This window comes from Microcaecilia unicolor, chromosome 11, assembly GCF_901765095.1.
Source record: "Microcaecilia unicolor chromosome 11, aMicUni1.1, whole genome shotgun sequence".
Classification (NCBI taxonomy): Eukaryota; Metazoa; Chordata; class Amphibia; order Gymnophiona; family Siphonopidae; genus Microcaecilia; species Microcaecilia unicolor.
The window spans coordinates 70,352,694-70,376,954 of record NC_044041.1 but is presented as its reverse complement, the minus strand read 5'-3'; the positions used below and the strand labels follow the sequence as shown (position 1 = coordinate 70,376,954).

The following is a 24,261-nucleotide window of genomic DNA, read 5'->3' as shown; positions in this document are numbered from 1 at the left end:
AACAAAGAAAAACAAGTTAACTTTCCCATAATTCTTCTAACCAGCAAACTCACTAGTCATAGAGCCCAAGAATTCAAAAAGCTGTGCAATTGGGGTGGTTCAAAGAAAATGTACTTTTTATCCTTAAAAAGAAGAACACATTTACAGGGAAAACCAAGCTGGAAATGAGCTCCCAAAGACACCACTTCTGGTATCATACCCAAGAATTTCCTCCTCCTTTCCTGGGCCAATTTAGAAATATTAGGAAAAATCTGCACCTTCCCACCCAAAAACCTGGGCTAAAATTTTTGAAAATATAATCTCAATACAGCATCCTTATCTTATACAAAGACACAGGAAACAAGCAATGTAGCTCGTTTTAAATTCCTCCACTGTCTGCTCTATCAATGTTGTTACATCCAGCAATGATTGATTGATCTTCCCTCTTTTCTCCAGATTTTGCAGGGACAGTCAGTATATAATATAGCTTTTGCACCTGTGGAAAAGACTGTTCAGAATACTTTAAAATGTCCTTTAAGAATGTATGAAACATATGCATAGGCGATATAAATCTAGAAAAAGGAAAAATAAGTATTCTCAAGTTCAAATTCCTCACAGAGTTCTCTAAATTTTCCACCTTATGGTGGATCAATAATCTGTCCCCAGCAAACTGAGCCCGATTAACCTGGATATTTGTTGCTATCATTCTGACTGGGTTTGTTTAGAAACAAATCGAATCTACTTGTGTCTTTACATCTCTCAGTTGCACAGTATTATTTAAAGAAACAGAAACAAAAGAAGTGCAAACCTTGTGCAGGGACTCGAGTGCTGTCCAGATTGAGTCACGAGAGATCTCTTTAGGTCTTGTGGCAGGGGCGTAGCTACGGGTGGGCCTGGGTGGGCCCAGGCCCATCCAATCTCGGCTCAGGCCCACCCAGGGGCCCTGCGCTACAGACTCCCGACATCAGACCAAATATCTTCTCGCAGTCATCTTCCGTTCAGCAGCTTCCCAACTCTCTTCCCTTTTCATCTCCCCCTTTTTCCCCCGAGTCCAGCAACGCTTCTTTGCCTTGTTCCACAGCCCTTCCCCCCCCCCCCCCCCCCCCCCGGCGGCGGTATCGATTCCCTGGGTCCTCCCACCTGGCTTGATCACTGTCAGTGGCTGTGTGATTGTGATAGACTGCCTCTGCCAGTGCCGTGGCTGCCAATAGACGAGTGTTCCCTTTGCAGTGCTCCACCTCCTAACACGCGACTTCCTGTTTCTGCGCAGGCGGGACATCCTACAGGGAAAAGCCTGATGTCGGCACCGGGGGTGGTCTGCCATGGTCGCAGCTGCAGTGCTGCCAGTGATCGGGTCAGATGGGAGCACTCAGGGAGGTGACAGGTGGAGTGAACTCACTGGTGATGCTTCAGGGGAGAAGGGCGCTGGACTCAGGAGTGGAGATGGGAATCCATTTGTGTGGTGAGAGAGAGAACGAGAGAGAGAGGTGTGCTGGCCATTGGGACTAGTTGGGAGGGGAAGAGAGAGAAAATATCTTCACAATTAGTTTTCAGTGTGCAATTGGGTTAGTGTAACTTCTACCTAGTTAACTGGAAAATAGGAATGGTCAACTTGGAGGTGTCTAGTAAATAAGTCAGTGTGTGGAAATAAGTTCTAGTTCTGGAACACTTGCAGTATTTGTGGAACGTTTGTGGCTTGATATGAGGCCAGAGCAAAGATGATACAAGTATGAGGTATATACACGAACCACTTTTATAAAAAGTGTGAATATGCATATTTTGTATTTTAATAAATATATAGTAAAGCTACTAAAATGTGATTATAAACCATGCACATGATTTATGGTTTCTAAACAATTGGTTGTCCATTAGGAACCTATTGGAGATTTTAGGTCACTTTTTTTTTCATACACTGAATTGTTTAGTATTTTAATCTGTGTATATATGACGTCAGATCTGTCTCATCTTTTGTCATTCTTTCATAACTATAACTTTTGAATCATTCATCTAATTTCATTCATACATGTGCCTAGTGACCCCCAATAGAACTGAAATAGGCCAGGTCTGCTGACCTTCTCAGGGAGTGTGAAGCAATTGTGGTGATATTAAAACTTTAAAAAGCTGCCTTAGTAGTTAGTACCTGTATTCATTCACTGTTACATAGTTTTCCCCTGTTGTTAAAAGTGCTTCTAGTGATGGATTTATTGATCAGAAATCCATATAACCTACATTTATTTATATCCCACATTTTCCCACATATTTGTAGGCTCAATGTGGCTTACATAGTACCGGGAGGCATTTGCCCGCACCGATGAACAAATAAAAGGTGATATTGTGGTAAGATAAAGTTCATGTGGCGCAGCCACGGTTTGGGAAATGTGCAGGGAGGATTTGGAATATGACCATTACGTACTTTAATTTTGATGTGTCGCAGAGATCATATATATATATATATATATATATATATATATATAGTGCCCACCCATTTAGCTCTGGGCCCAGCCAAAATGTCAGGTCTGGCTACGCCACTGTCTTGTGAGTGGCTGAAGCGCAGCAGAACACATGGAAACTTCCTCCAAAGTAAAAACAGAAGCTGAAGAAACCAATCCAGCAGGGAGGTCCACTGACACCATAGCCAGAGATCACAGACTCTCCCCTCCAACAAATGCTGCGGGGCAGCAGAAGTCTCTCCTGACACAACTGCGGTCAGTGACCACTTCTCCAAGTCTCTCTGCCAGTTGTGGGACAAGGGAAGTTACTGGTCCTGCTGGGCTGAGCAACAACCCAGTCTCCAACCTGAGGCTCTTCCCTGCCCCAGAAGCAACAGAAACATCTGACGGCAAGGAATGAGTAGTGAACGCTGCAATAGAGGATTAACAAAGGGCTGGGGTCTCTGGCTTCAGGGAGGAGAAGACCCTTCAAGCCTCCCCTTCCTCTTCAGCATATTCTCAATGAGAAAGAAATAAGGTAAATAGCCAAATTAGAAACTTAGATGAGAGCACTCTTGGAGCTACCCTTGTCACACTGCCATCTTTGGTGTACTGTGACAGGAGGGTGATGGGTAGAGCAGTTGGGCCAATTTATGGCATATTGTGAGAGGAGGGTGACAGGAGTAGCCAGCTGGGTTGTTCTATGGTGTATTGTGACAGGAGGGTAACAGGGGTAGAGCGGCTGGATTGTTCTATGGTATATTGTGAAAGAAGGGTGATGGATTAGAACAGCTGGATCAGTTTATGGCATATTGTGGCAGGAGGGTGACAGTAGTAGAGCAACTGGCATATTGCAAGGGGAGGGTGACTAGGGTAGGACAATTGGGTTAGTTGCTCTATAGTGTAGTGACAGGACTGTGGCAGGGGTAGAGGGGCTGGATTGCTCTAGGGTGTATTGTGACTGTTGTCAGGGGTAGAGAGGTTGGGCCAGTATAAGGCATATTGCAAGCGGAGGGTGATGGTGTAAAGCAGCTGGGCCAGTTTATAGCATAATGCGAATGGAGGGTGACAGGGTAGAGTGGCTGGGCCAGTTCATAGCATATTGCGAGAGGAGAACGACAGGGGTAGTGCAGCCAGGCTGCTCTGTGGTGTACTGCGACAGGAGGAGGATGAGGGTAGAGGTGCCTGGCCAGGCTGATGAACTTTAAAGTTCTGAGCTGCAGTCATATTCTGTTATGAAATGGGATTGTTCTGAGAAACAGCAGTTCAGGATGGTAGCAGCATATCTACTATTGGCATGTACAAGTTCTGAAAATGGGCCTTATCAAGCCAATCCCAAAACGCTGGCATCTCTACTTCATTAGATTTAATTAATGTAGCTTCACAACCTCTAGACTAATGGATTCGGAAAAGAAAATCCCACAGCATAAAATTAATTAAAATATGATAAAAGGGATGAGGCTGTCTAATCAGAGAGAACACAGGAGAAAACATGTGTTCCGTTTCAGCCACTGCTGCCAACTTCCAACGAAGCAGAGAACAGTCACAGGACAGGAACACCCCCGTCTCTATTCCATCACAGGAGCTGCCGTATAGGAAAACTTTACCATAACAATGTTCCGAGGATGTTTTTGGAAGTGGGTAACACCTAATTCCTCAGCAACCCTCCAGACCGGTCAAGACGCTTGGGTTATGCATGCCTACCAGCAGAGGGAGACTGAGAAAACTAACTTCAAACTGAGTACATATAACCTGTGCTAGCCCTCTATCTCCAGTATTTTCTCAGTCTCAGCAGAGGGTAGACATGCAGCTGTGCAGCTTGTCCGGTCTGGCAGGATTTAGGTCCATTTTGTGAGACTAGTTTATTTTCAGTTGTTTCTAAGGAGAAGTTGGTGAAAGATCAGTTGATCCCTGTGCCTGGAACTCTGTGGTGTGCAAGGGGTTGGTAGGTCCGGTGGGGCCTACCATTGTCCCCTCTGGGGTGTCACACCCGGGTGGCCGGGTCCCTCCCCCGACTGGCTCTCCCGTTTTGGGCAGCTTTGTGCCTCGGCTGCAGTGTTAATCCTGCAGCCTTGAGTGCCATTCAGATTATAGCAGCAGGGCTCAAATAAAGTTAAAAAAAAAAAAAAAAAAACACCTCGTGTGGAGAGCTGCAGCAGCTGCACTCCGGGGTTTCCGGAGTTGTTCAGCCGGTCTGGGAGAGCTGGGCCAGTGATTCAGCGCCGGTGAGTGTTATTTCTTGATTTTTACTTCGCCGGTAGTAATCAGCTGTTTAAGAGGCGCGAGTATGTCGGGGAAGTTTCTTCGTTGCCGGCTGTGCGCGCGTCGGGGTGTTGAAGCGGCTGGCGGTCCCTGCCGCTTTTGTGGAGAGCCCAAGGCCTCATCTCCCGCGCCTCCGGTGTTAGCAGCGGAGATTCCTTCTGCGGGAGCGCAGGAGGGTGGTGCGGCTCAGTTTGGCGCTTCAACGGCGGTCCCGATTTTGGCGGGAACCGCCGCCATCTTGGATTCGGGTCTTTTGGGTGCTGAGACGGTCGTGGGACCGCAGCCTTTCCCGATTTCGAGTCCCGCTGGGGGGGAAGCCTCGGGCAGCATGGGGTTCCCTCCAGAGTTTGTTTGGAGTTTGTTTCAGGCTTGGAAGGCGGGCCCATCGGGTGCGGAGTCCCTTAGTCCAAGGTTGGGGGGGGCTACCGCTAAAAGACCGCGAGTGGAGTGCTCTGAAGATGTAGAGGTCTTTTCTCCTCCAGACTCGGAGGGTGATTTTAGCCCCCTGGAAGAGGAAGAGGGGTCGGTGGCAGGGCAGGATGGGGACCTGTCTTTGCCGGGGGAGGACCCCTCGGTGGTTAGAATTTTTCACAGGGATGAATTGTCGGAACTCATTGAGCAGGTGTCTGCCACTTTAAGGTTTGATTCTGCGGCAGCTCCCATTGGGGATGGGAAGCAGGTGGATCCTTTGGTTAAGGGGATCAGGCGGGTCTCTCGCTCCTTTCCTATGAATGCGGACTTGAGAGATATGATCTCGCAGGAGTGGCAGTCGCCGGAGGCTCAGTGTAAGGTAGCTCGGGCTATGGCCAAGCTCTATCCCCTTCCTCAGGAGGACAGAGAGTCTCTCAGGCCTCCGACGGTGGATGCCGTGGTTACGGCAGTGACTAAGGCTACTGCTATTCCAGTGGATGGGGGGGCCGCGTTGCGGGACCCTCAGGATAGGAAATTGGAGACCTTCCTAAAGCGGAGTTTTGATCTGTCTGCCTTGGCGCTGCAAGCGTCTGTTTGTGGAGGTCTGGTGGCGCGGGCTTGTTTTCGTTGGGCGGAGAGGCTCCTGGATGGCCCGCAGGCTGATAGGGCTTCTCTGGTTCAAGATCTGGCCAAGTTGGAGATGGGGTCGTCGTTCTTGGCGGATGCACTGTACGATTTGTTGAGGGCATCGGCTAAGAACATGACTTTTGCCGTGGCGGCTCGGCGGGCCCTGTGGTTGCGGGGCTGGGTGGCTGATGCCGCTTCCAAGACTAAACTTTGTTCCCTCCCCTTTAGAGGCTCTTTGCTTTTCGGGGAGGAATTGGATAAATTGGTGAAGGGTCTTGGTGATGCTAAGGCGCCTCGGCTTCCTGAGCTTCGTCCCAAGGTGTCTAAGGGGGCAGCAGGACGGGGGCGTTTTCAGGAGGCTCGGCGGTATCGACCCGGTAGGTCTTCTGGGGGGACTAGGGGTCGGTTTTTCCAGAGAACCCAGTCCTTTCGAGGTGGCCGTCGCGGGGGGCGAGGCTCCTCTTCGGGAGCGTCCGGTACGTCCCGTGTGTCTCAATGATGGTTTGGGGACCCAGCCTCTGGTTCGCGTGGGGGCTCGCTTACGCTTGTTTTACCAGAGGTGGGTCCATATCACGTCAGACCAGTGGGTACTGCAGATAGTGCGAGACGGGTACGCCCTAGAATTCGACAGTCCCCTCTCCGACTTCTTTCTCGTGTCTCCCTGTCATTCAAGAGGCAAGGCGAGAGCAATAAGGGACACTCTGTCGCGTCTCATCGGTTTAGGGGCGGTGGTACCGGTCCCCAGGTTAGAAAGAGGTACGGGCTGTTACTCCATTTATTTCGTGGTGCCCAAGAAGGAAGAAGGTGCCTTCCGGCCCATTTTAGACCTCAAAAAGGTCAATGCGGCCCTAAAGGTTCCCTCCTTTCGGATGGAGACTTTGCGCTCAGTGATTGTAGCGGTGCAAGAAGGAGAGTTTCTGACGTCTCTGGACCTGACAGAGGCTTACTTACACATTCCCATCCTAGAGGCGCACCAGCGTTTTCTTCGCTTTGTGGTCTTAGGGAGGCATTTTCAGTTTTGTGCACTACCTTTCGGCCTGGCGACTGCGCCTCGCACCTTCTCCAAGGTGATGGTTGTGGTGGCGGCGGCGCTGCGCTTGCAGGGCATTTTGGTGCATCCATATCTGGACGACTGGTTGATTCGGGCCAAATCAAGGTCAGAGAGCGAGGAGGCCACCGGCCGTGTGGTGACCTTCTTGCAGTCGCTCGGTTGGGTGGTCAATCTGGCAAAGTGTCACCTGGTGCCTTCCCAGTCTCTGGAGTATCTGGGAGTTCGCTTCGACACGAAGAAGGGCCGGGTGTTTTTGACAGCTCCTCGCATCTCCAAGCTGCAGGGACAGATCAGGCGGCTCCGAGCACAGAGAGCGCCTTCGGCTCGGGCGTATCTTCAGGTGTTGGGTCTGATGGCAGCAACAATAGAGGTGGTTCCTTGGGCCAGGGCCCATATGAGAGAGTTACAGAGAGCCTTGTTGTCTCGTTGGTCCCCTCAGTCTCAGGACCTGGAGGAGAGGTTCCCTCTGTCGGGGGTTGCCCTTCGCAGCCTTCGCTGGTGGCTACACTCTCCGAATCTGGTGAAAGGAATGCCGCTGGACTCTCCCACTTGGACGGTTCTGACCACGGATGCGAGTCTCTCGGGCTGGGGAGCGCATTGCCTGGGGCAGGTAGCTCAAGGACTTTGGACGGTGGAGGAAGCATCGTGGTCCATCAATCGCCTGGAGACTCGAGCAATTCGGTTGGCTCTTCGGTCCTTTCACAGCCTGATAGAAGGCAAGGCAGTCAGGGTTCTTTCCGACAATGCCACGGCCGTCGCTTATGTAAATCGGCAGGGGGGAACGAAGAGCCAAGCGTTAGCTGTGGAGGCGGCGGAGTTAATGTTGTGGGCAGAAGCTCATCTGCAGAGCATCTCGGCGGGCCACGTGGCAGGGGTGGACAACGTGAGCGCGGATTTCCTAAGCAGACACACGTTAGACCCCGGAGAGTGGTCCCTCCATCCCTCAGTGTTCAATCGACTGGTGTTGGCATGGGGGCGGCCGGTGCTGGATCTCATGGCATCGGCCGACAACGCTCAGGCCCCTCGCTTCTTCAGTCGTCGAAGAGATCCTCGGGCCGAGGGCATCGACGCGTTAGTGCTCCCGTGGCCGACTCAGCAGTTGCTTTATGTATTTCCGCCATGGCCGCTGGTGGGCCGCGTGGTGCAGCGGATCGGGCACCATGCAGGTCTAGTGGTTCTGATTGCGCCCAATTGGCCTCGACGTCCGTGGTACGGAGACCTGGTTCGGTTATTGGTGCAGGATCCCATTCCGTTGGGCTCCAGGGTGAGATTGGTTCAGGGGCCGATCGAGATGGCCGACCCTGCTCCATTCTCGCTTACGGCCTGGCTCTTGAGAGGCTCAGATTAAGGAAGAAAGGTTTTTCAGCCAGGGTAATTGATACCATGCTGCGTTCTCGTAAGAGGTCTACTTCTTTGGCTTATGTGCGGGTGTGGCGCATTTTTGAGAACTGGTGTCAAGAGCGGCAGTATGTTCCTCTACGGGTTTCCATCGCGGAAGTTTTGGAGTTCCTGCAGGACGGTCTGGACAGGGGGCTCTCGCTCTCTTCCCTGAAAGTGCAGGTTTCAGCGTTGTCTTGTTTCCGTGGAAAGATTCAGGGGATTTCCTTGGCGGCTTCGCCGGACGTGGGGCGGTTCTTGAAAGCTGTCAAGTTGCTTCGTCCACCTCGTCGGCCGACGGTTCCGCCTTGGGATTTGAATTTGGTGTTGGAGGCTCTGGTAGGTCCTCCGTTTGAACCGTTGGCGTCCATCTCGTGTAAAGATCTTACGTTAAAGACAGTGTTTCTGGTGGCCATTGCTTCGGCGCGTAGAATTTCGGAGCTACAGGCTTTGTCTTGTAGAGAGCCTTTTCTCTCCTTGGCTAAGGAGAAAGTGACTTTGCGGACAGTTCCTTCGTTTGTTCCTAAGGTGGTATCCTCCTTTCATGTTAATCAGGTGATTTCGTTACCAGTGTTGGGGGATAGGTCGGGTGATCTCTCTCAACGCCGTTTGGCTAAGTTAGATGTTCGACGCATTTTGCGGTCGTATTTGAGCAGAACGCAGGACTTCCGAGCGTCGGATCGTTTGTTCATTTTGTATGGAGGTCCCAGAAAGGGGGAAGCGGCTTCCAAGGCCACTTTGGCTAGATGGTTAAAGGAGACTATTGCCTCGGCGTATTTGTTGAAACGTCGGGCAGTTCCCTCGGTACTGAAGGCACACTCTACTCGGGGGGTAGCCGCCTCTTGGGCGGAAAGTAGTTTTATTCCCCCTCAGGACATTTGTAAGGCGGCGGTGTGGTCGTCCATTCATTCTTTTGTAAAGCATTATAGAATTGATGTGCAGGCAAAAGAGGATGCTCGGTTTGGAGCGGCTGTGTTGTCTTCTGCTTTTCGTGGGTCCCACCCTTAATGTGTCTACTGCTTTGGTACTTCCCAAGCGTCTTGACCGGTCTGGAGGGTTGCTGAGGAAGGTGAAATTAGGCCTTACCTGCTAATTTTCTTTCCTCTAGACCCTCCAGACCGGTCAAGAGCCCACCCTGGTTCGTATCAGAAGTAATTCAGCAAAAGTAATTTTCAGCCGGGTCAGTTATCAGAAGTATTTTGAGCCGTGTTCTGCTATGTCTGTTCATTTGATATTCAGTATGGTCGGAGACATTTTCTTTGACTCTAATGTTCTGCAGAGTGGGACGCCTGAGCGTTTCATCTGTTTAAGCACACTGTTGGTGTTTACCTATTAGTTTTCCAGGTACAGGGGTTTTATTAGTTTCGGAGTTACTGTTACAGGGATGTGTTTCTCTGCTTTGCTAACTGTATACTGGAGATAGAGGGCTAGCACAGGTTATATGTACTCAGTTTGAAGTTAGTTTTCTCAGTCTCCCTCTGCTGGTAGGCATGCATAACCCAAGCGTCTTGACCGGTCTGGAGGGTCTAGAGGAAAGAAAATTAGCAGGTAAGGCCTAATTTCACCTTTATGCTGTCTCACATATATTTAATGATCATCTTTTTGCTGGGAGAAATATGTGGTTTCCATGAAAGATAAATATTCATGATTAGGCAAGTGAGATAGTAATGGTGCTATACGGGTCGGCAGCTGCCTTCCTCATGCCACTGACCTTGCAGACTCCTCTGCGTGACAGGCTGTGAAACTGCTCATGCAGTACCCACAGCTGGATGTGTCAAATCTTTTCAGGTATAGGTGAAGGGAGAGATTTGTACTGAAGAAAGTGAGGCCTGGCATGGCAGTGGTTGCCTGTGGATTGTGACTGGGTCACACATCAACCGCAGCCCACACACCCACACTCATAACCACCTTACAATCGTAATGGAAATGCCCTTTGATGAGTTACATGCTGTTAATATTATTAATCTATCAGTATGGTTACTTCTGTGACACTAGAACATGTCACTAATCTGCGGACAGCAGACACAGGGCATAGCACAGTGCTCACTGAGATGCAGGCAGGAGCAAACCCCCTCTAAACCCATATTCTGCAGCATATTGTGAACCACAGCAGAAGAGAGAATGCTGCCAATTCTGCATATTATAAGCAGAAGCAAGCTTCTTCAAAAATAAAATATTGAAGGGTTTCTTTCCACTACTATGGGTTGTAGATTTTTGTGCTTCTCAATCCTGCTGGTTGCAAGAGAAAGAAAAAAACCAAACAAAAAACATGAGTCCACCATGGCAGTGAGGACAGGACAGTGACATCCACTCTCCTTTTTAATGTTTATGAGGGTCTTTTACTAAAGCTTAGCTGGAGCTATGTGCAGCAGGGCCTATAGGAATAAAATGAACCCTGCTGCAGAAAACTCAAGCTAAGTAAGAAGCCCCCTATGTGAGGCCCTTACAGTTCCAGGATTGTTCTCTTTCTTCCCCTCCCTCTCCCCCTGGGTCAACTTCTCTTTCTTTCTCTCCAATCCCCCCAGTCAACCTTAAAACCACGTCTTCAAAGAGGTTCCGTGGCAGTGACAGTAATTCACCGCCGCCGACTGGAGCCTCTCTTCTGCCGTGACCCACCCCCTTCTGACACAACTTCCTGTTTACACAGAAGAGATTGCAAGCAGCTTCGAATTACTGCTGCTGCCGGGGGAACTTCCTTCAAGAAGTAGAGGGGGAGAGGGGTGAATTGCGTTAGGAGAATCAGAGACATGGAGAAATGCAGTGCTGGGCCTCCTGCTGCTCCGGGTCTTCGGTGGCCAGAAGTCAGTCTGCTCCTGCCCACAGCACACCGGTTGAAAAACGCTGTTCTATATAGTGCAACTTAGGATCCGGTCACATTCCAATTTGCATGTGCAACTTGATTGGCTTAACAAGCCAATCAGTGCCAATAATTGCCACTTAATTACTGACACTAATTAGCTTTAATTAGAATTTACACATACAACTTATCTAAGAGTATTCTGTGAAGTGATGCACATAAATTCTAAGACACAAATCTGAAAAGGAGGTGTGACCATGGGAGAGACATGGGCGTTCCTTGAATTTAGGCACAGTGTTATAGAATATGTCTGCTCCACGTGCAACTTAGGTGTGAACATTTACACCAGGTTTTAGTTTGCATAAATGGCCATAACTAAATTTAGTTGCAGGAACGGGTGCTAGGCATATTCAATAAACCACACCTGTGCTGTTTTCTCTGTGCCAATTTTTCAGGCACCATATCTAGAATCTAGTCCTATGTGGATACCAAGAAATGAGCATCTTCCCATGCAACGCCACAGTTTTGGAATTCTCTTCCAAAGGAAGAGCACAAAGTGCCAATGTACTATTTTCTGTACTTTGCAAAATATGGCTGTTCAGACTGGCTTTTCGCAAGCTTGGTGGGCTACTGAGGCCCTCATGATCAAAAGCAAACTCTGGCGCTAGAAGCTGTTAACGCCATACTAGCGCCAGAGTTTGCAGCCGACCCATGATCAGAGCCCTCGAGCGCCTGAAACAGCGCACTCGAGGGCTCTCAGCGCAAGTAGCATGCAAATGCATGCTAAACAGGGCTTCTAGCGCTATTAGCTTGCAAATGCATGCTAATTGGCGCTTAACGCATTCATCCCCAATGATCAGCGACCAGCGCGCCAAAGATTGGGTCGCTGGCCGCAGCAAAATCAACGCCAGCTCCGAGCTGGTGTTAGATTTTGCGGATCATTGGGGAGGAATGGTGAGCCCTGTCCAGCATGCAGTTGCATGCTGGCAGGCCCCCCTTCCCCCCCCCCCCCACAAGGCAAACGCGAACGGGGGGCTGGAGGTCCAGTGGGTCTCCAGCCCCCGAAACCCCCATAAATCGTCGATCCATCAACGGGGGGGTGGGGGGGGCTGGAGGTCCAGTGGATATCCAGTCCCCGAAACCCCCAGAAATCGTTGCTCCATCAACGGGGGGGGGGGGGGGGGGGGCTGGAGGGTCCGGTGGACCTCCAGCCCACCCCAAATCCTCCCCCCAGCGTTGTCCTTAAATTCCCTGGTGATCCGTGGTGTCGTGACACCCCCCTGGCCCCGTCCCGGCCCCCCTACCTTGTGTTGGAGGAGGGACGCAGCCTGCCTGCCTCCCTCCTCTTCCAGTCAGTCGACGCCCAAAATGGCGGCACCCAGCACCGCCCAGTGCATCCTGGGATGCACTGGGCGGGGCTACAGTACATGGCCTCGTTGTTCGGGCCTCGGGGCAGGCTGTTTGACAGCCCAGACCTGTCAAACAAGTGCGGGAGGATTGTGCTGAGCGCATGCTCGGCACAATTCTCCCGCACTTTAAACATGATGATCAAAGATAATAGCGCTGCTTAGATTTGCATGCATTATCTTTGATCATCGATGCAGAAAAGCCCTGCGCTGTCCCGGCACTATTTTTAGGGCGCTGTTTGGAACAGCGCAGGGCTTTTGATCATCTGGGCCTGAATCACAAGCAGAAGTTGGGACCTGGAGCTGGCTAGGGGAGGGGAGGGATCCCGCAGAGCGGAATGTTCTTGTGTGAGCTTTTATGTTTTGGTTTATAGGGTTGTTTTATGTTTCATGCTGTAGGTCAGCACACATTCTTTGGGTACAGCAAGCAGGCAATAACTATTCAAATAAATAACTAACCCTAACAGCCTTGCTAGGCTGACTTGACCTGCCGTGTTGGTCTTCAGCTGCTGTCATCTGCTGTGTTACTATGACAGCAAGGCAGGGCCAGGCCCTCCTACCCAAGGGAAGGGGCGATTATTTCACCTGGCTCTACAGTTGCATTTCAATAAACAGCCCTGAAGGAGTGTTGGCACAGGAAGATGAAACCTGGTTTGGGGGGGGGGGGGGGGGGGGAGACATGGCTTAGCTGTTTCCTCTAGACCCTAAATCCAGCCATCACTGTATAAGGATTATTACCAGCCAAGGCCAGTGAGTAGCACATACATGACACCCCAATCACAGAGGATTGCGAGAATCCCACTACACGGCAGTGGACAGCACCAGCACTGGGTCACCGAGCTGGCTCTTTGACATGGGTGAAGAGAAATGCAAAAAGCCATTATTAACCTGCCAGGTGCACTGGGGGACAGATGATGGGACGCCTTTCTATTTCTTTGACATTTGGTGATGAAGATTTAAACTCTTCATCAGGCTGTTGCGACAGTAGCAGCTGTTTCCCTGGAAACCGTCCCTACGTGACAAGAGGAGGACAGGCTTTGGGAAGAAGAAGGCAGAGGATAGTTGTTAGGTCAATATACTAAGAAAAGGGAAAATAAAATACAAAAAAAGCAATACGCATGCTGAAATATGCCTAAATGCCTAATTTCAAACTATCTCCTGAAGCACCGGTAGCTCTGCAAAGTAATAATTAAGAAAAAGCAAGAAACAGCTGCGCACAGAGAATACCTTCCCCAAAACAGGACCAAAACTCACAATCTGAGCATGTCTCTAATTCACTCTGAACCTTTCCTAACCAACATTTGTTAGCACCTGATCCACACTGGCTTTTGACATTGCTTACTTCTGTGCTGGTCTTACAGCTGTATAGCAAGACGTGCAGTAATAGAACATACTGAAGACCATCTTCAAGTGGTACTATTTTTTCACGGAAAGGGTGGTGGATACGTGGAATGCCCTCCCGCTGGAGGTGGTGATGAAAACGGTAATGGAATTCAAACATGCGTGGGATAAACACAAAGGAATCCTGTTTAGAAGGAATGGATCTACGGAATCTTAGCGGAGATTGGGTGGCGACACTGGTAACTGGAGAGTAAAACCAATGCTGGGCGGACTTCTACGGTCTGCGCCCTGTGGCTGGATATGGATGGGCTGGAGTGTAAATTTTAAGGGGCTTCAACATTAGCTTCAGAACGTTTAGTACAGGAAAAGTGCTGGGCAGACTTTTACGGTCTGTGCCCTGAGAAAGCCAGGGACAAAACAAACTCGGGTATACATATAAAGTATCACATACCATGTAAAATGAGTTTATCTTGTTAGGCAGACTGGATGGACCGTTTAGGTCTTTATCTGCTGTCATTTACCATGTTACTATTTCTGGGTTTAGAGGTTTCTTAGGAGCCCAGTGCAGAGACACATATTCATCACTGCATGAATTCCAGAAGTGGTACGCACCATGGATCATGGTTCATTCCAGACTTCCTGGTCACCCCTTTGTCCTGGTAGTAACAGCTAACAAGGGTTTTGCTTAATCCAGCTTCTGAACAATCACCTCAGGAATAAAAAAAAAGGAGGGGGGGGGCGCACTGGTGCTGGGACACTGCACCCACTGAACGAGGAGGAAGTGAGGAAGCACATGATGGCGTTTTAAGGTGCAGTCATGACTGGGATATCTGGTTACAGGTATAGTGCAACAACAGAATTCACCTGTACATTATCAGTATGGGTCAGGGCTAGAATTAAAGAGTGGCAACTAGGGCAATTGCTCTTGGTCCCCTTACACACATGCAGACAGGCAGGGGGAGCCTGCCTCAAGCTAAAGGAAGGATAGCTCAAAGGGAGGCTTTAGGGCCCCCCTCCCCAGTTTCTGCCCTGTGCCCCTGAATGTCTAAAATCAGCCCGATCCTATATATTTAAATTTGCATTTTGCTGATGCTGCTGCATTAGGCAAGAAAAAAAAAGTTTAAATGAATGTCTAAACAAGGCCCTTTGTTTTCAGGATCTGACCATTTCATTATAACTTGTGATTTTGCTTTCATGCACCTGTTTCTTCCTGCTCTGTTAGAACAGGGCTCACAGCTAAGGATGTGAGCTCATCTCTGCTCTAGGTCAATTCCTACTTTATTCTCTCTCCTTCCCAACTTAGCCCAACTGTGACATCAACAATCTGCCAGTGGCTCAACTGTGATTCCCTCTACAGTCTGGCTGATATGGGCACTAGGTATGGCACCGTGGAGTAGCAGCTGAGGGTCTCCTAGGGATAAGCAGCATAAAATGTTTTGTACTTTTTGGGGGATCTTGCCAGGTATTTGTGACCGGATTGGCCACTGTTGAAAACAGGATGATGGGCTTGATGGACCTTTGGTCTGTCCCAGTATGGCAATACTTATGTAGCAGTCACATGCAGGTGACATCATCTAATGCCTCCCAAAGGACAGATATACTCTCCGATAGCTCAGAGATTGTTTTTTTTTTGTTTGTTTCTTTGTTCAAGATCCCCCTGAGCATGTGCAGTAGATAGCCCTTGCTCAGCAAGCCCAGGCAATCCCATTTACAGCCTGTTTCAAATTTCCATTCCCAAATTCTTCAGCTCTCCTCACCACTTTGCAATTCACTCACCTTCAAACACCCAAAACTCCGTTCTTGCTAGCTACTAAAATCCTCCTATGGCTTTCATTTGATATTCAAACTCCATTCAGTTTGGCCCTATTAGCCCTAAAGTCCAATAAAACTGTTCCTTCCTACTTCTAACAGCGTGCGTTATCTCCCTTTCTGCAAGGTATAGAACCTCTTACCTTGTATGTCAAGGGATGTTCCTAGCAACAGGCCTGCTTAGCCTTCCTTATGCCACTTGGCTCAGGAGTCACCTACACGTGGCTGATGCATCCTGCTTGTCCTAGAAGAAAGTGAAGTTACTTACCTGAAATGGGGGGGGGGGTCTCAATGGGCAGTAGGATAAGTCAGCCACACAACTTGGCCAGCTTCCCTAATCAGAGGCTCCATCCAGAACTCGGGATTGCCTGAGACAGGTAGTGGGACTGCCTTTGGCTTGCCCAGCAGGGATATCTACTGCACAAGCTTTTTGTGTGTGTGTGTGGGGGGGGGGGGGGGGGATCTTAAAAAAACAAACAAACAAACAAAAGAAGACAGAGAAAGCTCTCTGAGCTATTGGAGATTATCCATCCAATGGGAGCTGCAAGATGTCACCTACATGTGGCTGGTTTATCCTGCTGTCCACAAAGAACCCCTATTAAAGTAAGTAACTCCACTTTCCCCTCCCCACCAGGGGCTGAGCGTGCTGCCTCTACAACAGCTCCAACCCTGGTCTCCCCGAGAGCAGATGATGGGACAGGACTTGAACCTAGGTCTTCTGCACAGTATTTTATGGCACTTTCAACTGAGTGATCAGGCCAGCCTGCCATTCAAAAATCTTTGTAAATGTAATTTTCCGCAGCAATGTGTTGATCCTGCCAACTGACTCCTGTCCCTCTAATTCTGTGAGCAGGCAGCAGCTGCTGCCCTGCAGGACAGCAACCACTCAGTGCCCTCCAAATTCCTAACACACAACATAATCAACAAAGAAATCTATGGCTTTGCTCCTTCCTGGGCTTCAAGGCACCTCAGAGCCTTAGGGTCCACCTTTAAAGAAGGAGAGGGGGAGGGGTAAGGGAAGGCACTTTCCACTGCAGCCCAAGCCTGCTCTTTCCAAGAGGCTCTTCACACACTGAACAAGGATGATTGGTACTTGTATCACTCTGCACCTATCACAAGGAATCGGCATCAGGTTAGCTCCAGTGCATCAGCATCTCATGACAGGTACTAATTACAAGGAGCCTAAGGAGGCAGATACCATTCAGGGAGGCAGCACTAAGGTGAGGAAACATCAGGTGACAGTCCTGATTCATGATGTATATTTCTAGGCTGTACACAGGACACAGGAAAGGATACGTAAGGAAAGTAATCGGCATGCACATTTCCACAGGGTTGTATATTTAGATTTAATATACATAGAAAAGACTCAAAATACAAGTTTGATTTCAAAATTAAAAGCTCATTTTTACGTATTGCACAACAGAAGACCTATTTTTTAGAGTGCCATTAATGCACTTGAATTAACCTCTTCATTCTTTCAGGTAACTCCCAGTCCACACATCACCAGCAGGTCCCAGGACATCTGCTTGCAAAGAGTGATTGGTGAGCTGACTGTCCTCCATGGAGGAAAAAGTTGTTCTCCTGCAGCTCTTTCTAGAGGATCCCCTCCTTCCCCGGTGTAAAACGTGAATCAGGACACTGTACAGCCACGTTCACATACTCTCTACTGAGCTCGTCCTTATTATCAAGTTTGGCAGCTCAGTACCCAACAGGCATCAAGCACTTCATTAGGGAAATCACCTTTATCCAGCAAAAGTCAATCCATAAATCAGCAGCTTTCAACTTAATCAAGCAACCCATTTCCCTTTGCACGTTTAAATAATATATTATTAACATGATGTTTCTTCCTCCTCCAAGAGGAAATTAAGTGCTAGCACCACTATCCCCTGTGCTCGTCATTTACACATAATTACATTTATACTGTACAGAGGGGCAGCTGTGTGGCAGAGAACTCTTCATAAGTGGGGTTTCACCAAACAACCAGCTTCAAAAATGAAAGAAACGTAAAAATCGTTAGGCAGAAGGAAGATTCTGGAAGCTACAATCAGGCAGCAAGGCACCTCTCCACTCCTTCCCCAATTCAAAACAATGAGATGCATTGAGATTCCAAGCGTCATGACATAAAAATGCAACTCTGTTTCCTGATCTGGTAGGAGTTACAATACCGGCAGGTGTCTGATGAATGAGTGATTGACTTCACAATATCATTCCAAAGCAGGTGAGAACTTCTAATAATCTAGAGTACCAACACGGGTGAAGAGTAAAGACAGACCGAATTTCGGATTTGAACCCAAAATGCAAATTCAGTCTTGTTTCGGTTTAAAATGCAAGTGTATTTTTAGCTGAAACTGAAACTGGAGAAGTCCCCCGCCCCCCTCCCCTTGACAGGAGTGAGCTCCCCTCTGAGGCCCTGCCCTTTGAATAAAAGCAGCCCCCCCCCCCCCCCCCCACTCCCACCAGAGGCCTATCTTAGAAGGCCTGGTGATCCAACGGTGCTGTTGGGGCAGGAGTGATCCCTATTTGCTCCTGCCCCTGCCAGCTCCATATCTCAAAATAGCTGCCGTGACCTCTGGGGTCAGTCTCACAAGACTGCTATTTGAAGTCGCAACAACCATTTTGACAATGAAGCCGGTCTCAAATGCACCGCTGAACAACCAATGCTTGTAAGATAAGCCGGGGGGGGGGGGGGGGGGGGAAGGTGAAGGGGTTAGCGATGAAATTCAGTTGCAGGTTTGGTTTCAGCCAAAATTGGAAAAAATTATTTCAATCACCCTCTAGTTAAGAGGGGCTGGGATTCCCAGGGGATGTGCTGTTGGGCCACGTTTGAGGTATTAACAGACAGTTTAACTACAGAAAAATGGAAAAGGAATATAAATCAGAGGGAAGGCCGTGCATTAGTACAAACTTCAGATCTGCGAGACAGAGCTCTAGATGTGGTCAGATGGAGGCAGTTCTGTCATTTGGCTGCATACACCAGTACAAAGGGAAGAGACGGAGGTCAGCTCTGCAGGTCTCGCCTGCATCACCTGTGGACTCATTCATGAGACAAGACCTGGTCTCATAATCATATCAACGCACACATAAATAAACAGTGAAAGGAACTTGCTAAAACCTCATATCATACAACTACAGGCTGAGGGAAATGAGGAGGAGAATCTCAGGGTTTCATGGGTGCAAGTGAGATGATTCCATATCTTCTAAACAGCATGTCCATGTTCCCTCAAGGGACACAAAAGCTAATGAAAATGTACATTTTCATATCACAAGCACACAGTAAACCTCTGGCATGCAGGCACACAATGCACACATAAACCCAGAGTAGATGGTGTTTTCTCTCGCAGCACAGGTGTATCCAGCAGGGTATCAGCTCATCTGTCCTAAGTACACCGACAGCAGAAGCTCTGGCGGGAAGAAAGTCCCGTATTTGTTGCTCACCCTCATCTGGCGTTTCCCTTCACAGTCCAAACCTTAAAGATACAAAAAAACATAGCATAGCACACAGAGGTAACACTCAGAGGCTGATCAGTCTTAAAACCTGGGAATATTGTGCCTCATGCCCTCCCAACAGCACCTTACCTTATGGACTAACATTCAGTGGTTTTAAAGCCATTCACTGCTGTGGGCTGAATCTAACCTGATCTATGTCCAGGCACCAACAGTGAATATCTGGGTTAGTCACTGACCCACAAGTTATGTGGGTGAAGGCCGATATTCAGTACAGCTACCCACACAGCTAAGTGAGCAAAGGCAGGACTGTCTATTGTGTGGGTCCTATTTGCCTACACTGAATCTGGTCAATGCCTGCGTAATTGCCAGCTCTTCCCTGGCTCTGCCCATAAACCATCCTGACATTAACTCGCAGTGCTGAGACGTAATTGCCAGCTCCTCCCTGGCTCTGCCCATAGACCATCCTGACATTAACTCGCAGTGCTGAGATGGTCTGAAGGGATATTTAGCAGCACTAAGGCCCAGATGCATCAACCAAACGTAAAAAAAAAGCAAAATCGTAAAAGCCATTACCGAATTTTAAAAAACGAACAATGCTCCAAAAAAACAAGTCGCACAAGTTCGGTGCGGTATTGTAAAGAACCATGCATCAATCCCCGTCGGTAATCGGCTCCTAAAGCATGCACAGAGCAGCCGAGCGTTATGCTGGCTGCTCTGTGCATGCCAGAAACGTCAAAACCCCCCCCCAAAAAAGAAAACAATACAAACACGTGGCTCCCCGCTTTCCCCTGCATAAAAAAATGTCTCCACAAACATTAACAAAGGATCGGGAGGGGGCAAAGGCCTTGCCCCCCCCCCCCCCCCCCCCCGCCCGAGATCGCCGCTGCTCCCCGCTTCTCCGTTCATGAAATACAAAATGTTGAAAATCTAAACTTCTGCATCGCCGCCCCCCCCCCCCCCCCCACCGCCATTCCTGTCTCTCTCTTCTGCTACTGTCGGCAATGCTCCGCCTCCCGCCATCCTCCGCCTCCTGAGTTCGTTGCCATCGCTCCCCCCCCTCCACCGGACCCCCCTCTGCCATAATGGCTGGTGCAGCGCCTCTCACCCGTGTGTGAAGGCTCTGCAAGGGTTAGATCAGCTGTTCTCGATCGCTTCTGTCTCCTCCGACGTCAGAGGAGGGCGGGCACAGGAAGAAGGAGAGACACGTCGTCGGAGACAGAAGCAATCGAGAACAGCTGATCCAACCCGTGCAGAGCCTTCACACACAGGTGAGAGGCGCTGCACCGGCCATTATGGCAGAGGGGAGGGGGTCTGGTGGAGGGGGGAGCGGCGACGACGAACTCAGGGGGGCGGGGCCAGAGGCAGAGGATGGCGGAGCATTGCCGACAGTAGCAGAAGAGAGAGACAGGAAGGGCGGGGGGGGGGGGGGGCAAGGCCGTCAACATAGGACGCTCCTGATGAGCGCCTTTGCCCCCTCCCGATCCTTTGTTAATGTTTGTGGAGACATTTTTTTATGCAGCGGAAAGCGGGGAGCTCACTTTTCTTTTTAAACTACTACTACTACACATGATTTTTATGGTGCAGGGGGCAGCGGGGAGATGACAGCTCAGGCCTTAACGACAGGTCTGAGCTGACGTTAAATTTCTGACGGTAAATGGTTCGTTGCAGTCGTCGATATGGTTAGTGCATTCCCAATTGACCACATTTCAATGGTAGTTTCTCATTTGCATTCCGTTTTCGTTAGCTGCTAGCCTTGTCGGAAAATGGCCTTTAATGCATGCTACGGTTTAAAATTTCCTCGTTAAAGGGTCGTTAAAGTTTTGTGCATCCGGGCCTAAGTGGTTAAGTACTGCTGAAGAAGCTCCCCGAGCTTCTTCTGCCCATTTATACCCCGTCAAATATCAACTCCTTAGTGTTTCAGAGAATTTCAGTGATCAATTCCAGCTGCATTCTAGACAAAACATCTCTTTGCAACTATCCACTATTTTTTTTGTGAAAAATTAGTAATAAACAAAACAGCCTTCAGCCACCATCATTGGCAAGTTCTTTATATGGCAGTAAAAATGCACAGAGGCGCTCCTGCCATGTTAGCAGTTAATTGGTGCCAGTCTCCTGTTACCCCACTCCCATCCCGCCCGCATTAGCACAGCCTACGCACACCCAGTGAAACAGCATTTCACAGAAAAGATCTAGAACAGCACAAGACCTCCACATCTTCAGGACCACTAATGTTACAGAAGCACTTCGAAATGAGCCGAGAATACCCTCATTATCTCCATTAAACCCAATTCACTGATTTATATATAGCCTCCCCTGCACATGGTACACAACAAACAGAAGATACTTAACAAAAACAATCCTGTTCCCTCCCTTGGAATAAAACCTTCTCTCCAAAACAATACTGCCCTACCCCGAGAAATCATCCTGACTTTTCCCCAAAAAGCCCAGGAAGGTAAAAAGATGTAATCTTAGCTTTAAATGCGAGGCCAGTGAACCCTCCAATGTGGAACTCAAAATATTACTCTCGTTGCTAAATTTTATGCTACCTTAAGACTTTTGAAAACATTACCTGGGTAAGTGTAAATGCATTCTATTGCAATAGCACAAAACAAAGGGCAGGAATGGTCACAAAAACCACAGATGCAACAAAATGAAAAACGAGAGCCTTTATTTCAAATGGTGATGAAAAGTACAAGCAAAAGTCCTGGAGCCTTTTTTTTTTTCTTAAAAACAAAAACAAAGCAAAACATAGGAATAGCCATACTGGGTTAGTCCAAAGGTCCAACCAAGTATCCTGTTTCCAACAGTGGCCAAACCAGGTCACAAGTACCTGGCAGAAACCCAAATAGTAGCAATATTCCATGTTACCAATTCCAGGGCAAGGAGTGGCTTCTCCCATGTCTGTCTCAATAGCAGACTATGGACTTTTCCTCCAGGAACTTGCCCAAACCTTTTTTAAGCCAGATATGCTAACCGCTGCTACTACATCCTCCGGCACAGAGTTCCGGAGCTTAACTATTCGTTGAGTGAAAACATAATTTGCTCCTATTTGTTTTAAAAGTATTTCCATGTAACTTCCATGAGTGTCCCCCTAATCTTTGTACTTTTGGAACAAGTAAAAAAAACAAACAAACAATTGATTCACTTCTACTTGTTCTACACACTCAGGATTTTATAGACCTCAACCACATCTCCCCTCATCAGTCTCTTTTCCAAGCTGAAGAGACCTAACCTCTTCAGCCTCTCCTTGTATGAGAGGAGTTCCATCCCCTTTATCATTTTGGTCGCTCTTCTCTAAACCTTTTCTAATTCCACTATATCTTTTTAGAAATACAGTGACCAGAACTGAACGCAATACTCAAGGTGAGGTCACACCACGGAGCGATAGAGAGACATTATAGTACGTTTGATCTTATTTACCATCCTTTTCCTAATAATTCCTAGCATCCTTTTTGCTTTTTTGGCCGCTGCTGCACACTGAGCAGATTTCAGCGTATTATCTACGACAACACCTAGATCTTTTTCTCGAGTGCTGACTCCCAAAGTGGACCCTAGCATCAGTAACTATGAATAGGACTATTCAATGTGCATCACTTTGCATTTGTCCACATTAAATTTCATCTGCCATTTGGATGCCCAGTCTTCCAATTTCCTAAGGTTGTCTTGCAATTTTTCACAGCGCGCATGTGTTTTAACAATCTTGAATAATTTTGTGTCATCTGCAAATTTGATCACCACACTCGTCATTCTGATTTCCAGATTATTTATAAATATGTTAAATAGCATCAGTCCCAGTACAGATCCCTGTGGCACTCCACAATTCACCCTCCTCCATTGAGAGAAATGACTATTTAACCCTACCTTCAGTTTTCTGTCCAATAAGCACTATTCCACACCCGAACATTGCCTCCTATCCCATGACTCTAATTTTCTTAGGAGTCTCATGAGGAACTTTGTCAAAAGCTTTCTGAAAATCCAGATACACTACATCAACCGTCTCACCTTTATCCACATGTTTATTTACGCCTTCAAAGAAATGAAGCAAATTGGCGAGGCAAGACTTCCCTTGGCTGAACCCATGCTGATTCTGTCCCCCATTAAACCATGTTTGTCTATGTGTTCCATAATTTTATTCTTTATAATAGTTTCAACTATTTTACCTGGCACTGACATCAGGTAACTTCCCAGATCACCCCTAAAACTCTTTTTAAAAATTGGCATTATAATGGCCACCCTCCAATCTTCAGATACTATGGATGATTTTAATGACACACTTCTTACACCTGAACTGAATTCAGAGCTTTCAGAGCTTTTTGCGGTTTATATTAGATTGTGCTTTTGCAATAGACTTTTTCCAGAGCCGGTTGCCCTCAGGACCAGGCAGCATCAGTGTTGTTATTGTACCACAAAGGACTCCTGAGGAGGCCTACCTGCCAAAACACAGCCTGTGATGGGTCCAAGATCATTGAATGTGCTTGTTCATCACCATTTGGAATAAAAGCTCTGGTTTTTCATCCTGTTGCATCTGTGGTTTTTATGTCCATTCCTACCCTTTGTTTTGTGCTGGTTTACCTGTGGGAGTGAACTGGTTCTTTTCTCTGGATTGATGTCTATTGTAATAGCCCAGGTCTACCATTGCTGTATTGGGATATACCACCCCCACTTATTCCATTACACAGTAATCCCAAAGCACTGCAAAGCACTGCATTGGAAGCAAAGCTTCATCCACTCTGCCAAGGCATCCATTGGGTGCCCAACTGATTCACCGCTGTTGTCTCAGAAAGTGCAGACACACGCTACTGAAACAGGCCCACCAAAGCACCATTCCCAGTACTACTAACCACAGCTTCAATCTGCACATCTTCCTGCCCTTGAGCTTCCACAAGCTTTGGTGTGCACAGCCAAGTCCTTCCCCCTGTAACTGCTAGCTCTCTTCAGAATGAAGCAATGGCAGGGCTGTTCAACTGTCTGTGCTCCAAACAGAGCCAAGCTCACCATGTGTAGCTGCCATTGCATCTCTCCTTTATTTTTTGTATGTATTTATTTTTTAAAGAGTCTAACTGGAACACAGAAAAAGAAAGGTGGGGTGGGGGGTACTCAGACTCTTCAGCAAGTCCAAACCCCACTGGCAGAATGCCCCCCTGCTCAACTGGGACCCAGTTCTCCAATTGGCCCTGGAGATGACCTGACCAGACCTGACCTGCAGGATTTGCCTGTCACTATCTGCTGCAGACAGAGAAATATTAAGATGCTGAAGCTGTACGGTGCCCTTATAGGGCAGAGCTCAAAACACCTTATTCTCTGTCTCCATCTGCTGGTTAAAAG

General features: G+C 48.3%; 1 protein-coding gene across 2 annotated transcripts in view; it reads right to left on the bottom strand.

The window, feature by feature from the left end:
• Positions 1–16,816: 16,816 nt before the first annotated feature.
• Positions 16,817–24,261, bottom strand: part of R3HDM4 (R3H domain containing 4) — a 52,372-nt gene continuing 44,927 nt past the window's right edge. Inside the window, exon 8 of one of the 2 annotated variants that reach the window (XM_030217582.1) lies at positions 16,817–18,956. In XM_030217582.1, coding sequence (XP_030073442.1) covers positions 18,853–18,956 — 104 coding nt within the window. In that variant the 3' untranslated portion in view covers positions 16,817–18,852. The remainder of the gene's footprint in view (positions 18,957–24,261) is intronic. The other variant, XM_030217583.1, reaches the window with a different exon arrangement.